The following is an 18713-nucleotide window of genomic DNA, read 5'->3' on the forward strand; positions in this document are numbered from 1 at the left end:
CGAGACACAGAGAACACGACTTGATATTGTGCTCCTGCCCGAGGCACTGGAGGCACCAAGCGTGGGTGTCGGTCTGCGAGATCGGCCGGCTGCACCGACCACACTTTTTAAATCCACTCGGGACCTTCGAGGACATCGACGGAAAAATCGCGTCGGCGAAGTTAAAGTCGTCAATGGTGGCGGAAATCACACCTCGGAAAAATAAATCGATCGCGCGGCCACAAGGCCGCAACGCAACGCCCTCGCTAGAAAAACGAGGGAAAAAAAGAGCGCGTGCTCTTTTTTTTTTTTTTTTTAGAAAAGAAAAACAGGAGCGCACGCGGCAACAAAATCTAACGAAAAATAAACAAAATCGCGTAAACGCGACGGTCTTTCCGGGGCTGCTAAGAGAGAGCGGCGACGGCACGACTCTCTCCAGGCGCGGAAAAGAAAAGACTGGTCACGCACGGGCGGGAAGACGGCCGCGCATGCGCGGTGGGCGTGCCCTGCGTGCGGACCGCCCGCGAAGCTTCTTCCGGTTGGTGGGGGCTGCCGCGGACGTCACCCAGTCGTGAGAACAAGCAGCCTGCTTGTCCTCGGAGAATGCAGCTGATCAAGGCAGAGCATAATAGCAACCATTTTACCACTATCTGGACCATCCAAAATCCTACGCATGTCTGCCTTTCCTTGACAGCACATGGATAACAGCTCTACTGGAAGCACATCAGCATGGTACAGATGCGCTTTGCTGCATACCTATGTGATGCACCAGAGCCAAATCTCAGTCCATATCTTAGAGGTGATCAGAAGGATGATTGAAGACTGGCTAAGTAGCAGAGATATAAATATTAACAAATAGTACAGATAGTTTCAGCAACATAATTAAGGCAGTGGCTCATTGTGCACTTTCTGTATCTGGTCATAAATAATGCCCTTGGGCTGGGGAAGGGAAGATGCTAAGGTAGCTACAGCATTACTCTGTGAAATCTCAGAGAGATGCATGGCTAGGAATTTTGACTAGACTGTGAAGGGTAGACAGCACCTATAGAAGAAATAGCCACCAGCTGAAAACCTCGACTTACTGGGAATATGGGCACCAGGTGAAGTTCCACTTACCTCATCCAGCAGAGTGTTTGTAGAGAACCAAACACCACTTCATGAGTTACCTCTTGGCATAAGGTCAGATCAGCCCCATTAGTGTAAATATTGGTTGCTTATGATACAGGTGTGTAGCTGCTGAAACCTTTTCAGAATGACATATAGACCAGCCACTGCTAACCTGTGTGAGGTGATCCCTACACTTAACTTCCTAGAACAGAAGTTGGATGGCTTCAAACAGAAGCAGGGACTAACAGAGGCAGTGTTGGAGCTCATCAACCGCCTGCAGCTGCAACTCAAAAATTGACTCAAATCCTTCACTGATCAAGATGCTGGCCAATCCGTATGACCCATGGGTAAAGAAAATACTGCCCTCCCATTCAACACTCAAATTTACTGGAAAGAGCAGCTGGAAGCTATGCAGTACGTTTGTGAGCAGATGAGACAAGAATAGAGGATGGAAAAGAGTTGGTCCCCTTGAGGCATATTTTCAAAGCACTTAGCCTTCCAAAGTTCCATACTTGTAATATTCACAGGAAAAAAAAGAGGTAATAACCAACTACAAAATGAATAAAGAGAACAAAAAAGTTGTATGGCAGCTTAAAAGGCTCAAATGAAATTTTATTAAGTCAATCAAAACAAAGAACAGAAATATTTGTTAAGTAATTCTGCCTTATCTTTATCAGCTTCTACATATTGCTCCCCTTCACCTTTGGGTCTTATAATGCCACTCTAGTACTTCCTCCTATCACTAACATATCTAAAAAATGTCTTGTCCCCAATTTTTACCATATTGGCTATTTTTTCTTCCACTTGCATCTTTGCTTTCCTGACTACTCTACCAGCTTCTCTCAGCTTTTCTACATATTGTTGTCTGTCTTTTTCTTTCTGAGATCTCTTGTAATTTTATAAAGGATAACCTCTTTTTCCTTATCTTTTCAGCTACTACTTTTGAGAACCAAAGCAGTCTCCTTTTCCTCTTACTTTTATTTACTTTCCTTACAAAAAGGTTTGTTGCCCTTACAATGTCTCCTTTCAGTTTTGCCTACTGCTTTCCACCTTCTTCCAGATGTTCCCATCTAGAGAGCAATTCCTTGAGGTAATCCCCCATCTGAATAAAGTTAGCTTTTTTGAAGTCTAGAATCTTCACTTTTGAATGAACCCTATCCACACCTAATATTAAACCACACCAACTGGTGATCACTAGATGGCAGAAGATCACCTACTATATCATCAGAAACTCTCTCCCCAGTTGGTGTTGGCTAGGTGGCAGTGCTAGTGTTGTCACTCAGGTGGGGTGGCTGTGGCAATGATTTAATACGGGCTGCTTCTGCTGTGTCCCGCCTACGAGGAAATAGGAAGTTAGGTAAGGAGGCGGGATGCAGCACAGGTCCCAGGACTGGCCACAGAAGGCAGCCTGTCTTCTTAACTACAAGTAAAAATATTCAAATGGTGACCATCACTTTTTTTTTTGTTACATTTGTACCCCGCACTTTCCCACTCATGGTAGGCTCAATGCGGCTTACATATTATATACAGGTACTTATTTGTAACTGGGGCAATGGAGGGTTAAGTGACTTGCCCAGAGTCACAAGGAGCTGCCTGTACCTGAAGTGGGAATCAAACTCAGTTCCTCAGGTCCCCAGGACCAGAGCCACCCTAACCACTAGGCCACTCCTCCACTCCACTTCAGGGACAGTACAACCACTCCATCCACTGCTAGACACTTTTTAAAATTGGATGGGCTTTTGTTTGTATGGTGACTCTACATGATGTGGAGACCACTAGTCCCAAGCATTTTTACTTTGGGTAACAAGGTCCACTGACTCCAGAGCCTACTTTCAAATATGGCCAGAAACTTTATGAAATAACACAAAAATCCTGAAAGAAGACAATCAAAACCTATACTGAAAACTTACCACACCATAACAGACATAACTCACCTATGAAAAGACAGTGACAAATATTATATTGGGCCCTACAGCACCAATATACCTGCTACAGGGAAACTGGAACAAGCTGGACTATTACAGATTCTTGGACAGACACTACATGCTAGCAGACGGGTGGGCAACCCAACCAAGTTGTCAGGATTTCCCCAATGAATATAATGAGATAATTCATTGGGGAAATCCTGAAAACCCGACTAGGTTGAGGCCCTCAAGGACCAATGTTGTCCACCCCATTGCTAGCAGAATCCTTCACCTCAGAATATGGAAAGCCTCTCACCTGATAAAAAATAGGGGACCACAAAAAACATGCAGACAAAACCTGAAATGGAGATCCCCTAAAAAGGAAGACTCTTAGCAGGGCAATATTGGTAAGAGAGAAAAAGAAATGAATTTTCCCCTGTACTTTGTAAAATAAAAATAGAAAAAAACATACATTTAACAAAGCAGGCATATCTCAGTCCTTATAAAGTATTACATACAAATATTTTTTTTCCTTTTCTATCTTTGTCATCTGGGAATTTTCTTTTTCTAATTAAGCTGGTCTCCATCTCTTTTCCACTTTCAATGAGTCAGTCGTCTCCCAAATTCTTTTCCAGGTTGGCTTTTCCATTTCGTCTCTCTTGTCTTCTACCTTTCCTTCTGTCTGGCACTGATCTTTCATTTTGTTTTATTCACCCCACTTTTCTCTTCTCTGCATTTATATCCATCCATTTGATTTTACTCTCATTCTCTCACCTTCTAGTCTTTAGTCTGTTTTTCACAGATTTGTCTCATTTACCAATTGGCTTTTCCCATCTCCCTCGTTCCCTCTCCAGCACTCCCTTTGCCCCTCTGTGTCTCTCCTTCCTCAGTCTCCTATCTCCCCCCTCCATCTTTCACCCACTTCCTTACTCACTCGTTCCCATCTCCTATACTTACCCTTTTAGCCCTTATCTACCCTCCACTGCCTCTCATTCTCTCTCCAGCCCCAGCTCCATTCCTGACTCTCCTTCCTTCACTTGTCTCCAGGTCATATTTCCATCTCTTATCCTATACCCCATTTCCTATTACTTCTCTTTCACCATCTTTTTAGCCTCATTTCCACCTTCACTCGACACCTTCAGAGACCCATCCCCTTCCTCACATACTGGTAACCATAAAATGATTTGATTATCAATGTTTTTCATAAGTTGCCTCATGGCCACTAGGTTTCAGATTTTCTGCCTTTTAGTTTATCTCCTCTCTCTCTCCATCCACCATGCAGGACTCCCTCCCCCCCTTCTCATTTGCCATGCAGGACTCCACCCCCCCCCCCCCCTCAGCCATCCAGAATCTCTTCTCTCTCATATAACCCCTTCCAACATCACTCCAATGTCACTTTCACCCCCTCACCATCTGTCTTTTCCCCATCACTCTTCTGTCTCACATCTCCCAGCATCCAGCTTTACCCTTTCTTTCTTTCTCTCCTCCTCCCCTCTACTCAGTTTTGCATATCTCTCCCCCAACACTCCTGTCTCTTTTTTTCTCCGTTCATCATGTAACATCATCCCATGCCTCATCCCCACTAAGGCCCGGACTCTCTCTCTCTCTCCCATGCAAGACTCCCCTCCCCTATCCAGGATCTCTTCTGTCTCTCTCTCATCCCCCATCCAAATCACCCACTGTCACTTTCACCCCCTCTCCATCCAACATCACCTCTCTTCATCATATCACCCCTTCTCTCTCTCATCCCTCAGCATCCAGTTTTACCCTGTCTTTCTCTCCTCCTCCCCTTTGCCCGTATTTCCCCCAATGCTTCTGTCTCTTTCTTTTTCCTCCCATTCATCATGCAATCTCATCTCTCTTCCCCTCACCCCACCATTGGCCCCAAGGAGGTTAGATTGAGAACAGGAGAGGGTGTGAGCCTATCTAGCCCATTATATGGGTTGAAGCCAATAGGTACATACATACATATACATAAGAACATAAGAGTAGCCATACTGGGTCAGACCAATGGTCCATCTAGCCCAGTATCCTGTTTTCCAAACAGTGGCCAAACCAGGTCACAAGTACCTGGCAGAAACCCAAATCGTGGAAACACTCCATACTACAAATCCCAGGGCAAGAAGTTGGAATTTGTCCAAACCTTTTTTAGACCCAGATACACTAACCACTGTTACCACATCCTCCGGCAAAGAGTTCTAAAGAAAACATCTTCTGCTAGTCAACTTTTGCTTGATCTGCTGGATAATGAGATTTGTTTATCTTGTTGGGCAGACTGGATGGATCGTACATGTCTTTATCTGCCATCATTTACTATATTACTATGTTCTTGTTGTCTTGTTAAGTACAACATATCAAGCAAAAAAACTTATGCATGGGAGAATACGTATAACTGCTATACTACCAATCAAAAATGGGATCTATCCATTAAAATCAGCTTTAATCTTATAACAATAGGAAATTCAAGACAAATAGTTTGGCAATACCTGAAGAGATGAAAACTATGAAGGCTCTCAAGAGCTGGAACAAGTATATATAAAACCTACTTTTACTAATTTTTTAACCTGAGGAAGAGCTTTTTAATTTTTTTTAAAATTTTTATTTTACTTTAAGTAGAAGTAATATTGGAAGATAAAAACTTTACCTCAGATGCTGGAGTTTCAGCATGAAAATGCAATTAAGTTAATACTTTTGCACAATCTTCTGCATCAATAGCATTAATGCTGTAGGTTATTTCTTGAGAAGAAGTTTTTAAAAAATGTAGTTATTTTTAACATATCTATTGTTTGAAACATATGTTTTATTTTTATGTAATGGTGTGTAGGTTTATTGTTCCTCAACTAGGAGTATATAAAACAGGACAATAAATAAATAAAAATAAATAAATAAGGCATCACACATAGGATATTGAAAAATAATATTTATTAATCATCATAGAATTTGATTTTGGGAGAAAAAAGAAGGCAAGGAGAACTTGATGGGGGTGGGGAAGGGGAAGAACAAGTGCTTCAGGGAGATGAGGTGGTCAGGTCCTGAAAGCCCTTAAGGGGGTGGAGCCTGAGGAACAAGGGCCTGGGCAATCCATTCGAAAGCAGAAAGAATCTTTTCCTGATTGGAAAGCATTATATCTTGATTGAAAGAAATGCTTTCCAACTTGTAAAGAATCTCCTCGTGATGAGTGAATGCCAAGTCCTGCACCTCTGACACCATCCCCCTGAAGTTTTCCTGCATGTCGTCAACTCTCTGCAGAATCTTGTGCAGCAGAGCTGTGTTTCCAGCTGTTTCAAAGCTGGGCTCTATTGGCGGTGGCCGAAGACCTCCAGCAAACCCAGCCCTACCAGTTAGAGCCTGTTCCACTGCAGACCCTGTAAAATCTAAAGGCTGTGCCAGAGGGACCTCCATGATAGAATTCATATCCTGATCTCCCTGGGGCAAAAGTGGGGAAAATACAAATGGATTAGGGACAGGGGGAGGAAGAAAAACATTTGGGACATCAACAACATTCTTACTGGCTGCCACCATCGCCTTTGCACTGTCAATACCTGCTGGAAAAAAAAGGTGTCAGCATTAAGTCCACAGGTAAAAATGAGGAGGCATCAGTAGCATGAAGCATTCTGACAGCAAAAGCTACCTAAGTAAGTAGGCCATATACAGAACTCCCCACACTAGAATATCCCACTGAACACCTCCACCCACTAATTAATCCCACCACCAGTACCGTACCGAGCCACCCCACTCATTAATAAACCACATTGAGCACCTTCTATTTACCTTGCACTGTACGCAACCATTCCCTTTCTTTCTGCCTCAGCTCTCGGGCCTTCTTTTTCAGATCTTCAATCTCCCGGGGATAGCTGGCTTTCTGGTTGAAACGCCGGAGGATGGCTGCCCAGGAAGCTGTCTTTCTACGCAGATTAGGGCGCTTCCCAGGAGTTGGGAAAAGTTGCTCCTCCACCGGCAAGAAAAGCTCAGCAAGCAGTAGGCGATCTCCACGGGAGAACTTTGGCTTCCTGTACCTGGGTGGCATATCCTCTGGTGGCATATCCTCCTCCATAACAGAATCTGAAATCAAAATGAAATCAATGCTTGAAAATGTTTGTTGATTTCCTCCAAGTGAAAAATACAACCCTTACTTAAGTCTGGGCCCATAATCCCTTATCAACCTATTTATATATCGTCTTGTTTTACTTTGGCTCTACTCTCATGTTATGGATCTGTTATGACAATCATTGTGCCTATCATCTTCTGTGAGCATCAGTGTAATGTCTACATGGTGTTCTGATGAATATTCCCTCTTAACACCCTCAACAAATTTAATTCCTATCATTCTTCTCTCACACAAATGTTTCAATGTTTAAGGTTAATCCTTAAAACGAAATACAACAAAAATGATTTGGCCCTATCTTGGTTAAAATTGACATAAATATAAAAATACATTAAATTACAACATAAGAACTAAAATATAAATATCAATAATACTAAGTGAAGTTGCTTCCCTCTAATGAGGAGAATAAATCAGAAGGTGAAGTCATCTGACAGAACCGACACAAATAGGATTTCTAAGCATACGCAGGAGCTTCCATACAGTCAATAATTCACATGTCCTCTCAGTCTATTGCACAGCTTCACTGAGAAGGTAGATGGGTTATGTGTGTCTGATTTATCCTGCTGTCTTCAGAGAACCAAAAGTACAGATAAACTAATTCAATTTCTCTGTCCACAAGCAGAATGACTCAGTGACACAAGTGGGGGAGCTTGCAGTTGAAGGCTGCCATATTTTCATTGTTTTAAGATGTTCAGGGGAATCCATAGTGTCAGGAGTGTTGACTATTAATTAAAAAGTCTTTTAGAACTGCTTAGCCAAATGCACAGTTCTTTTGAGACATCATCTAAACATAAATGTGACATAAAGGTGTGAATGGACGATCATGTTATAGTTCTACATGTCGCTTGAATGGAACCTAAGTGAAGATGAGAAATCAATGCTGCCATAGTTCTCTCAATGTTCTTCTGCTGCGATCCTGTTATATTATGGCAGCGCAATACAGAGTCTTCCAGCCAGCTGGATCAAGGATATGAAGAGCTGAGCCAGTTGCTGTGGCTGTATTCTTTTTATGTAGTAAGTCAGAGTTCTTTTACAGCCCAGTGTATTCAGGCCCAGTTCAGTTCTGTGTGTATGGGGGGAAGGAAGGAAGGAAGGAAGAAAGAAAGAAAGAAAGAAAGAAAGGACACATGTGATTCATTGATGTGGTGTGGCAAACGTTTAAGGTGAGCTTGAAGGACTACTCTATCAGGGAAGAATTGCAGATAAGGAAACTATGAAACAAAAGCTTTCAGCTTATTTATTCTGAGTTAAGCTTACTGCCAGTAAGAGAAGAACTTTTTAAGACAGTTACTCCAGATCAACTGATTCCATGGGTTTAGTTAGAAATACGTTCAGGTCCCATGGAACTGGTGGTTTCTTGAATGGGAGCTGGAACTCTCCATACAGGGAAAAATGATCCTAACTATAATTACATGGTGCTGGGCTACACAACAGTTCCAGGAAAAGAACCTTGAATCATTGTGAACTATATGCTGAAATCCCCAGCTCAGTGTATGGCAGTGGAGTGATAAAGCAAATAGAATGTTATAAATTATTTGGAAAGGAGTACAGAATGCATCTGCATTGATCCATGATGTGACCATACTTTGAGTACTGTGCACAATTCTGGTCACTCCATCACAAAAAAGATATTTCAGAACCAAAAAAGGTACCAAGGAGGAGAACCAAAATAAAGAGAATGGAACGGCTTCTCCCTGAAAAAAACCAAACAAACCTAAACTGGTTAGGACTCTTCAGTTTGGAGGTATAACAGAAATCTATACAATTATAAGTGGGGTAGAAGGGATAAATAAGGAATGGTTGTTTAACCTTTCAAATTCAAATACTGGCAAGACAAGAGGACATCCATGAAACTGGAAAAGATTTTTTTTCCCATTCAGTGTGCAATTAAACTGAAATTTGTGGCTAGAAGATGTGGTCAAGACAGTTAATGTAACTGGGTTAAAGGGATTTTAGACAAATTTCTGGAAGATACAAAGACATGTAGGCAACACTTAACTCTGGGTATGAGCATTATGGAATGGATCTGCTGTTTGGTGTGAAGGAGTAGCTTAATGTTTTGTGCAGTGAGCTGAGATCCTGAGGAACTGGGTTTGATTCTCAATGCAGCTACACTTGACTCTGGGTAAGTCACTTAACCCTCCACTGCCCCAGGTACAAAATAATTATCTGTATAATATGTAAACCGCTTTGACTGGAACCACAGAAAGGTGGTATTCCAAATGCCATCCCCTTTTCTTTGGGAACCTGCTAGGTATGTGTGAAGTGGATTGGCTATTGTAGAACACAAGGATAGTAAACAGCTATCGCACAGAGATACATCTTTATTGAAGTACATAGGTCTGACAATAAAGAAATAAATAAATGTTGAAACAGGTTCCACGGAGTAGGTGAATGGATCACACTTTCCCTCAGCCCACTACATGGAAAATCTTTTCCATTTTTAAGCTACAAGACTTTATAATGGATTTTTTAAAGCATCTACTAGGATATCTTCTATTATCTGAGAAACTTCAAGTGACATTAGACATCCATTCTGTGAGTGGGAATATTCATATGTAGCATTTTTCTGTGACCCTGAGTTATGAATGGAAGAGAATCTTCTAGATGAAGCACTGCCTTGACTGATAGTTGATAGAGATGGGGAAACCAGACCTACTGCTAGAATGAGACACAGGCCTCGTCCTTGCATTTTTTTTTTTTGCAAGATCTTAGATATTAGTGGAATGGGAAGAAAAGTGTACAAAAGTCCTATTCTGCAGTGCACATTAAAAGTATCAGCCACTAGTCTACTCCTGCTTGTCTTCTTCAGTAGAAGAGTGAGAGTTTCTTATTGCTTTGTGAAGCAAAGAGATCAATTGTTATAATGCCCCATTGTTATAAGATATCCTTCACTATCTTTCAGGATCATTTATGAGGTTGCCAATGACCATGTTTGTTTGCAATTGTATTCTGAGCTGATGAAATATATTAAACAACCAGAGAACCTGACAAGAGATCATCCACTTCTACATATTTAGAGCCTCTTTTCTAGAGGGCAAAAAATCCAGTACCTCCTCTTTTGTTTAGATAAAACATTGCCTCTTTGTTGTCTATTTGGATTAATGTTCCTGCTCCAGAGAACCCATTACTGAAGAATTGGAGAGCACTGAAGAAAAACTGATCCAATATGATTTTTCCTCATCTCATTCAGGCTTCCTAAGTGTAAGAACACAACCTCCAAATCCTATATTTGATAAATGTGTAGTGTATATCACTTGGCACTGTGGAAGCTGCAATGGACAATCCTGAATTTGGTTGTTGCACACTATCTGTCAATGAAGTGAGTGAAGTATCTAGGATAATGTGGTACTGCTTAACAAATAATTCTGTGCTCAGATGAAGGTCCGGGAATAGGATTACAAAAAAACAAACAAACACAAATAAGAATTGAAGTGACATAGACCTTGAATGATTTTTGGAAGACTTTTCACGAGAAGCTAGCTAAACTAAGAGTAGACAAAGCAACAGGGCCAGATGGGATACATCCAAGGATATTGAAGGAAATTAGGGAAGTTCTGGTGACTTCATTACAATGCTTCCTTAGAAATCTGCTCTGAGAGTTAGAACAAGGGAGAGTTGCAAGGTGTGGGGTACTTAGATTTTAGCAAAGCCTAACACAATTCTGCATAGGTGATCTATATAGAAAATAAGCACCCTTGGTATGGGTCCTAAAGTGACTGACTACATCAGAAACTAGTTGAGTGGGAGGCAAAAGGTAGTGGTAAACAGAGGTCATTCTGAGGACCAGCCTGTTGACAATGTACTGCAGAAATCAGTTCTTGGTTTGGTTCATTTAAATATTTCTGTAAGCAACATTACAGAATGTCTGTTGGGAAAGGTTTGCGCCTCTGTGGATGATAACCAAAATCTCCAATGGGGTGGAAAAAGCAATCAAAAGCCAGAAGAATCCTGGGTAAATAGGGAGAGGAATGGCGAGCAAGAAATAAAGGCGGTAACTGTGCCTTTGTATAAGTTTCTGCTGAGACCTCATTTGGAACAGTGTTTGTCTTTCTGGAGACACACCCTTCAAAAAGATATAAGAAGAATGGAGTCAGTCCAGAGAGTGGCTACTAAAATGGTCAGTAGTCTTCATCGTAAAGTATACAAGGATAGACTTAAAGATCTAAATATGTATAATTTGGAAAAAAGGTGTGAGAGGAGAAACATGATAGCGACATTGAAATACCTCAATGGTATGAACTTCAGATCAACTGATACTATGAGTTTAGTTAAAACTATGTTCAGGTTCCATGGAACAGGAGGCGGCCTCTTTCAATTGAAAGGAAGCTCTGGAACAAGGTTGTCATAGGATGAAGGTGAAAGGTAGAAGGAGTAATCTAAGGAAATATTTATTGAAAGAGCGTTAGATGTGTGGAACAGCTTCTCAATGGAGGTGGTGCAGATGAGGACTGTATCCAAAATTAAGAAAGCATGGGACAACTAAAGATAACCTTAATGGAAAGGAAGCGATTGTAAAGCTTAGAAACTGATGTAGATGGGAAGACTACATAACCCGTATAGTTTTTACCTGCCATCATTTTCTCTGTTTCTACGTAACACTATCAAGAAGTAAGCTGAGGAACTTAATCTGTTCACAAGATTCCATCAGCATGTTTGTGTCTGTTCTAGGAGAAAGGCCTCTCCTATTTGAATATCTATGAGGATCCCAATTTAACTGGCGTCTCTGCAATGGTTATAAAGTTGATTTGGGATAATTTAAAACAAAACCCATTGATACTAGGAGTTGAATCATGGTTGAAGAGACTGACTGGTCTCTTTGGGGTAGAATCTTTTACCAGTCACTTAGGTAAAGAAAAACAAAAATTCACATAAGTACATAAATATTGCCATACTGGAACAGACCAAAGGTCCATCAAGCCCAGCATCCTGTTTCCAACAGTGGCCAATCTAGGTCACATGTACCTAACAAGATCCCCAAAAAGTACAATACATTTTATGATGCTTATCCCAGAAATAAGCAGTGGATTTTCCCCAAGTCCATTTTATAATGGTCTATGGACTTTTCCTTTAGGAAGCCATCCAAACCTTTTTTAAACTGGGCAGCTACCACTGGTAGGCATTTTATGAAAACTCTGGGTGTTGCTGATAGTCCAAACAGATACCATTCACTACAAAATGGAAGAAACATTTGTGTAAAGAATGGATCAGGATATACATACATGCTTCAGGATACAAAGCACATAACCAATCCTTCATGTCCAAAATGGGATGAATGGTATGTAATGGAAACATTTTGAACTTCTCTCAAACCAGGAGCTTGTTTAGACCTTTCAGGTCCAATATTACCCTTAAATTTCCAAATTTCTTTGGAATAAAATTAAGAAATATTTGGAGTAGAAGCCCCATATTGATTTCTGGCTTTGGTTCCACCCCTGCAGCCTTCTCTCTAAAGCAGGGCCTTGACTTCTGTCTGCAGGGATTCAGTTTGGCGATCTGAATGGGACCATTCAAGGATGTCAGAAGTACACATTATTTTTGCCTTCCTGCTTTTACTACCCATTTGTCCTCAATTACTGATTTCCTGCCTCCAACTGGAACAGATGATAGAATGTGAAAAGTTTTCCTAATAGTCTTTAAAATTATGGTGCTGACCTCTGTTGAACTGTTGTCTACACTTTGGTCTGTCTCTTTTTTCTTCTGCAAGGTCAAGGAGGATGCTTGTTTTGCTGTTATCTCTGACTTTATGAGGAGCTTCTTCTTCAATAGAAGAGTTGCTTTCTATAAGGCTAGTGTTGTTCCTATGACGTGATGGGTTGTCCTTCTGTGGATAATAAGAGTCAGGTAGAGCAGTGGTCTTTTATTAAATGAATGGATTCTTTTTTAAAATTTCCAAAAGATATTCTCTCCACAGCACGAGACAGTGACCAACTTACTGCACACATCTTTGCATAGTCCTATCTCTATTGTGATGGTTCTTGGAAAGGTGTCCAAAACCTCATATGTTGATCAACCAAGATGTTTCCTCACATTCTTCTGCATTGGTGAGTCTAAAAATTTATCTTTATCACCTTGATTGATTTACTATACATAAGACTCACCATAAGCATTTTGGCGATTTATAACGTATTAATTTAAAAACACCAAAAAACAAGTATCCATTAGCCATAAGCTTTCAACTTTCAAAGATAACCATTTTTCATCACTAAATTCTTATGAGAGTGTATTGCAAAGAAAAGGAACTACGTTTATGAAAGCTGCCTTTCTAGTCCCGAATAAATGAACCAATGACTGTGATGTCTCATACTGATTATTATATCCAGCCACTTTGAGGGAAATGTTTCTGAGAAAGATTTTAAGCCATACAGACCCCAATGCATATCAGGCTCATAAAGCGAATTAGCAGCTATTTAGACCTTGTACAGTTAAGCAGCTATTCTTATATTTAGCATGGTACTTTGAAAATTCTGAGGTGTACAGTTTTGGAGACGGAGTGTTCTTTGGAAAACTTTACTTTAAGGATTGGTAAGGCAGTTAGACCACAGCAAAACCAGAAATGGTCTGCATTCTAATATAGGTCCAAATTTCTTGCCACTGGAGAACAGGAGATGGGATTTTGCTTCATCCACAACTGGAGTCTCTTTGAGAAGTCTATGCACTAGGATTGCTTCTGTCTCTGTGGGTGTATTAATAAACTGCAGCAGGCCAAATACATCTACACTTTTCTTCTCTATGCAGCTGCCATTTTCTATATAAATTTTGGGTGAGGTACTCCTAGGCGTGGAGAACGAGGAGTCAGATGGCAGAGTGATTCTTCTTAAGAACATTCAGATGATTCATCCCAGGAGTGGTTGGTGTACTGCAAGTCTAAGAGGAAGATGGCAGTTGGCCTTCACGTGGAGAAAAAAACAGCAAGGGCCAGAAGCATTTCAGACTATTTGCCTTGGTTTGGGGTCCATGACCTTCAGAGGCACAGTGCAAACCATTTCTCTAGACCTCATTAAAAGAGCACTTTAGATAATCTTTTAATGAGAACTGGGAAAATAGTTTAAAGTTGTTTAAATAAAGAGTAGGAAATGGAAACAAAGAAGTCCTTCATGAGGTTCTGAAGCTGTTCCAAATTCTCCTTTGGAGTAACTCCTTGGATGACTGCAGAGGAAGACCCAGTGCCGAAGACTCATCGGTCTTGGAAATTGGGACAGCCATTAGTTGCTCGTAAGATTTTAAAATTTACAGCTTTGCAAAGCTTCTGCTTCGTTTTTAGTTCTGCAAGTATCAAAATAATTTTGCTCCAAGTCTTGAATGGCTTTCTAAATATGCCAAAGTTTCTGTCTGTACCATATGCTTCTGTGCCACTGAATACCTGCAGACTTTTAGCACTATCAGCACTATCTTTGGCATCAAATATCTCTGTGCCGCGTTTTGTAGCATGTTGGTATCCAGTCTTCATTCGTTACAGAAGGACTCCTTGAAACTCTAGTTTTCTGAGGCATGACTCCATTTTGGTGTCTTGAGGATTTGCTTCTGAAGGTAGAGTAGCTGGATGGTGGGGTATTTTCAACTGGAGCTTCTATCAACTTCCTTTCCCACATTTCGTGGTATTTCTAGCCACCCTGGGACTGTAACTCGCCATGGAGGCAGTTCAGGACTTCATATTACAGGCCCAAACATCAACAACAGACTATTTTGTTGATGACATTTTCCATGCATACTTGCATCTTTGGAAACCATTTATAGCAAAAAGGTTGTCTGATAGGTTGAACTCATTGTTGAGGTGAAGTAAAAAAAAAAAGAGTTGCTTTACTTTTTCTTCTTTTAAATTGTGTTTTTAAAGAGGCACTGAAAGGGTGCAATGGGAAAATCAAAAACAGAAAGATTCTTCAAGTGGCTGAAAAATGAGAAAATACTGGAAAACGAGCAGACCCGTGCCGATGCAACAGCTTGGACAAAGAAAGACTGAGGGGACTTGTGAGATAATAATGGTTGTGCGGGAACTCCCGCTCATGCTTAGAAAAGTCTTAGGTTTTACTCAGCTCTAAAGGGAGCTATCCATGCCAGTGCCATTGGATGACATCACCCACTTGTGTGGCTGATTCATTCTGCTGGTCAACGGAGAAATACAGTAATTAAGACATGATCATAGGACAATAAAATCCAACATAAAGAACAAACTAATGTGGCTAAACTACACAATACAGACTTAACAGATTAATGGTACACTTCTCACCTTTAAGAAAGACTGTTTTATACTCACTTTATCAATCTTCCTTTCACAGTTTTTTTTTCCTCTCTCTCTCTCTTCCTCCAACAGCCAGCCCCATGCTTCGGCTTCACTCACAGGAACCAGAAGTAAGAACGTTAAAAATATAAAAGTGTGCCATAAAAAAACAGCACACTTAGAAAACAAAACAAAACTGCATGCCTTAGGAAAAAAAGCACACTTTTAAATTATAGAAATGAAAGAAAAGAAATGAAAGAAAAGAAACAAAAATGAAACAAAATTTTTTTGGCATGCACACCCCTACTGCTTACCTGTAACTAGTGTTCTCCGTGCACAGTAGGATTAACAGTCCAACATGTGGGTGACGTCATCACACGGCACCATATGTGGAATATATCAGTTCATTAGCTAGAAAAGTTCAAATGGCGTTGCATGTGCAGGAGGCACTGCGCCAAGCAGAAGCCCTCAGCATAGTACCCTCAGTCTATCCCAAAACTAAAAGCTTGTAGGTGATTAAGCTCTATGGGGAGGTGGGAAAGGATGCAGGACCGTTTATTCTGCTGCCCACAGAGAACACCAGTCAGAAGTAAGCAACTTTACTTTCTCCACAGACAAGCAGGATGAACACTCCCACATGTGGGGAACGCCCAAATTAAGGGTTGTCTTGATGTTCTCATCCATTCCGTTCCTGCACAACAATCTCATATTTGATAGATTGCGGGAAGAGTTTAATCAACTATGTTTTGAACAGATTTCCGAGAACTGGCTGGTAAAATTTAGTATCCTGACAAGGAGCATAAGCATGAGGGGAACCTTGATCATGTAGGCCCCTTCAGTTTTGCTTCATGTCCACCCCTTGGAAGAAGATCCATGGAACTTTCTTTTTTAACCAGCATCCCACCATTTGGGCTTATGATGAGCCCATTTCTACTGACCAGTCCCATGTGTAAAGGGTTCTTGGGCAGCAAGAAAAGCTGAGGGAAGTGCCTCTACCATGAGGCTTCAGTGCAAGCTGAGCTCTAAGGGAGGCTGTGGAACCAGTGTGCATCTGTATTTTTTTTTTGAGGGGAGGAACTTAGATATGGCAGTATAGCAAGTACCAACAAACCATAAATACAGCAAGATGTAAAAGCAAAAACTTCACATGATGCTGGCTGGAATGCTTTTTGATGTCTAGTCCAAGTATGTAAAGGGATACTCAGTAAGCATATGAGTAGCTGTAGAAATGTGTACAGGTTTGCCAAGGTGTTTTTACAGTATGTGTTAGCAAGAGCAAGAGAATCATGGTTATGTATATGCGCCAGTAAGATAGAGCAAGAGAATGACCATATTTGTGTCAGCAAGCAAGAGTTAAGAGTCTGTATATGTGAGAATAAGCAAGAGTGCTAATGTGTGTCTGTGAGGAGATCATGGAGGAGAGAATGTATGAGTTAGAGAGAGAGAGAGAGAGAGCACGAGTGTGTGTATAGAAGAGAGAGATGGAGCAGAAAATGTGTGTTAAGAGAAAGACAAACCCTTCTCTGCCTCACTTTATGCTAATATTTGTATATGCCCACCCATACAAACCTTAGGCTCCAACAAAACATGGTTCTGTCTATGGCGATGATTCTGACAGAAGTCAGCTTCTAGGCAGTATCAGGTTGCAAACATGTACATCGAACTCCACATGGCTGCTTTGCAAATTTCTTGTACAGAGGCAGACCTTAGATAAGATATAGAAGCAGCCATAGCTCTGCCTGATACACATGTATATGAGCTTGAAATGAAAGAACTAATTTTTGATGGCAGGTAGCAATGAGATCAAATTAGCTACTGACATTTCAAAGGGATTCTTGGTCTATTTGAAGATAAAAGTTGTGTGATATCCTGATTTTCTATCGAAAACAAAGCAACAAACCACAGCTACAAAAATACTCAAACCAATTTAATACAAAACATTTAAAACCACAAAAAAATATCCAATTAAAATGACCCAATATGGCATGTTTTGGCTCCTATCTGCCTCAGGGGTCCATAAATTGACCATAAAATACATACAGAACCTCAAAACATCTAAAGTTCTTATAAAGAATTTAGTCAGACTCTTTTTATATGAACTTTAGATATTTTGAATTCTGTATGTATTTTATGGTCTATTTATGGACCCTGACGCAGGCAGTAGCCAAAGCATGGCCATGTTATAAATTGGTTTTTGTACTTTTCTATGGCTTTTCTCACTCTAGTCTGTTGTTTTGTATTCTGTATGAGCTCCACCTTTCTCTTGGCATGATTGCTGTACTACCCAAACAGAAGGCAAAGATCTCCTACATTCTATTTATTAGGATTTATTTACTGCCTTTTTGAAGGAATTCACTCAAGGCAGTGTACAGTAAGAATAGATCAAGCATGAGCAATAGGCAATTACAGAAGTTAAAATATTCAAAGTATGGCATAGTATACTACTTACAATGTCAACACAATATGTAACAGAACATTATAATTGATAGTGAAGGGTAAAGCAAAGATGGAACATATAGATAGGTAAGAGAGTAAGAAGAGTTAAAAAGTAGGTGACTGATTTAGATAAAATTGCACATGAGGTCAGAGAGATGGTTAAATATTATCTCAGCTAGGGTAGGAGTGGATAAACATGTCCTGCTGCAGAATGTGCAGCCCGAGTAACTCCTTGTGTGTGTGTGTGAGTGAGACTAACACTTTAGTTACTTCTTCCATTAAAGGCCTGGTTGAACAGCCAAGCTTTCACCTGCTTCCTGAAATAGAGATAGCCTTGTGTTAAGCGGAGCCTTTCAGGAAGTGCATTCCAGAGTGTGGGGGCTACTCCGGAGAAGGCTCGCTTGCGGGTATCACATTGTGTAATGTCTTTTGGAGAGGGTGTGCTTAGTGATAGTCCTTCAGAGGACCTTAGTGTCCTTGGTGGTGTGTGAAGGATCGTCCTATTCTTCAGGTACTCAGGGCCATTTCCTTTCAGGGCCTTCAAGATCAGACTAGTGTGTATAGAGGCACCTCCACTGCCCATGTGTGTGTGGTTTATGAAAGAAGGTGGCCAGGAAAACTTCCCAGTTTTCAAATGCACATTTTGGATTACTTTTGTCAAACATGTTGCATGTGCACACAAGACTATTCTTTTTGGGAAAAATATCGCATATGGAGGATATATGACTACTGCTTAGAATTAATCAATCCTCCTTGCTCGTGACTACAATTAGGAAAATTATCTTTGTAACTCTGTACTTTATACTGTGTCTACTGGTTCAAACAGTGGTTCCATGAAACATACGAGGCCCACATCAAAATCCGAAAGAGGGCCTTAATGGCAGTTTTCAATATAGCAGATAATTCACAGAAAGGTATACCAAGGAAAGACTGGAAAAAACCTTCTCTGTCATGGTAGGTTGAT

The 18713-nt window shown here is 40.7% G+C and overlaps 2 protein-coding genes across 6 annotated transcripts in view; both read right to left on the reverse strand.

The window, feature by feature from the left end:
• Positions 1 to 18713, reverse strand: part of GTF2I (general transcription factor IIi) — a 263654-nt gene that overhangs the window by 101214 nt on the left and 143727 nt on the right. The window lies entirely within an intron of this gene.
• On the reverse strand, positions 5925 to 15499 carry LOC115456834. Its single transcript, XM_030186160.1, has 3 exons — positions 15350 to 15499; positions 6762 to 7052; positions 5925 to 6535 (listed from the first exon to the last, which is right to left on the reverse strand). The coding sequence occupies exons 2-3, from the start codon at positions 7042 to 7044 to the stop codon at positions 6033 to 6035; spliced, it is 786 nt and encodes a 261-aa protein (XP_030042020.1). The 5' UTR covers positions 7045 to 7052; positions 15350 to 15499; the 3' UTR covers positions 5925 to 6032.

The sequence above is a fragment of the Microcaecilia unicolor genome, chromosome 13, assembly GCF_901765095.1.
Source record: "Microcaecilia unicolor chromosome 13, aMicUni1.1, whole genome shotgun sequence".
NCBI lineage: Eukaryota > Metazoa > Chordata > Amphibia > Gymnophiona > Siphonopidae > Microcaecilia > Microcaecilia unicolor.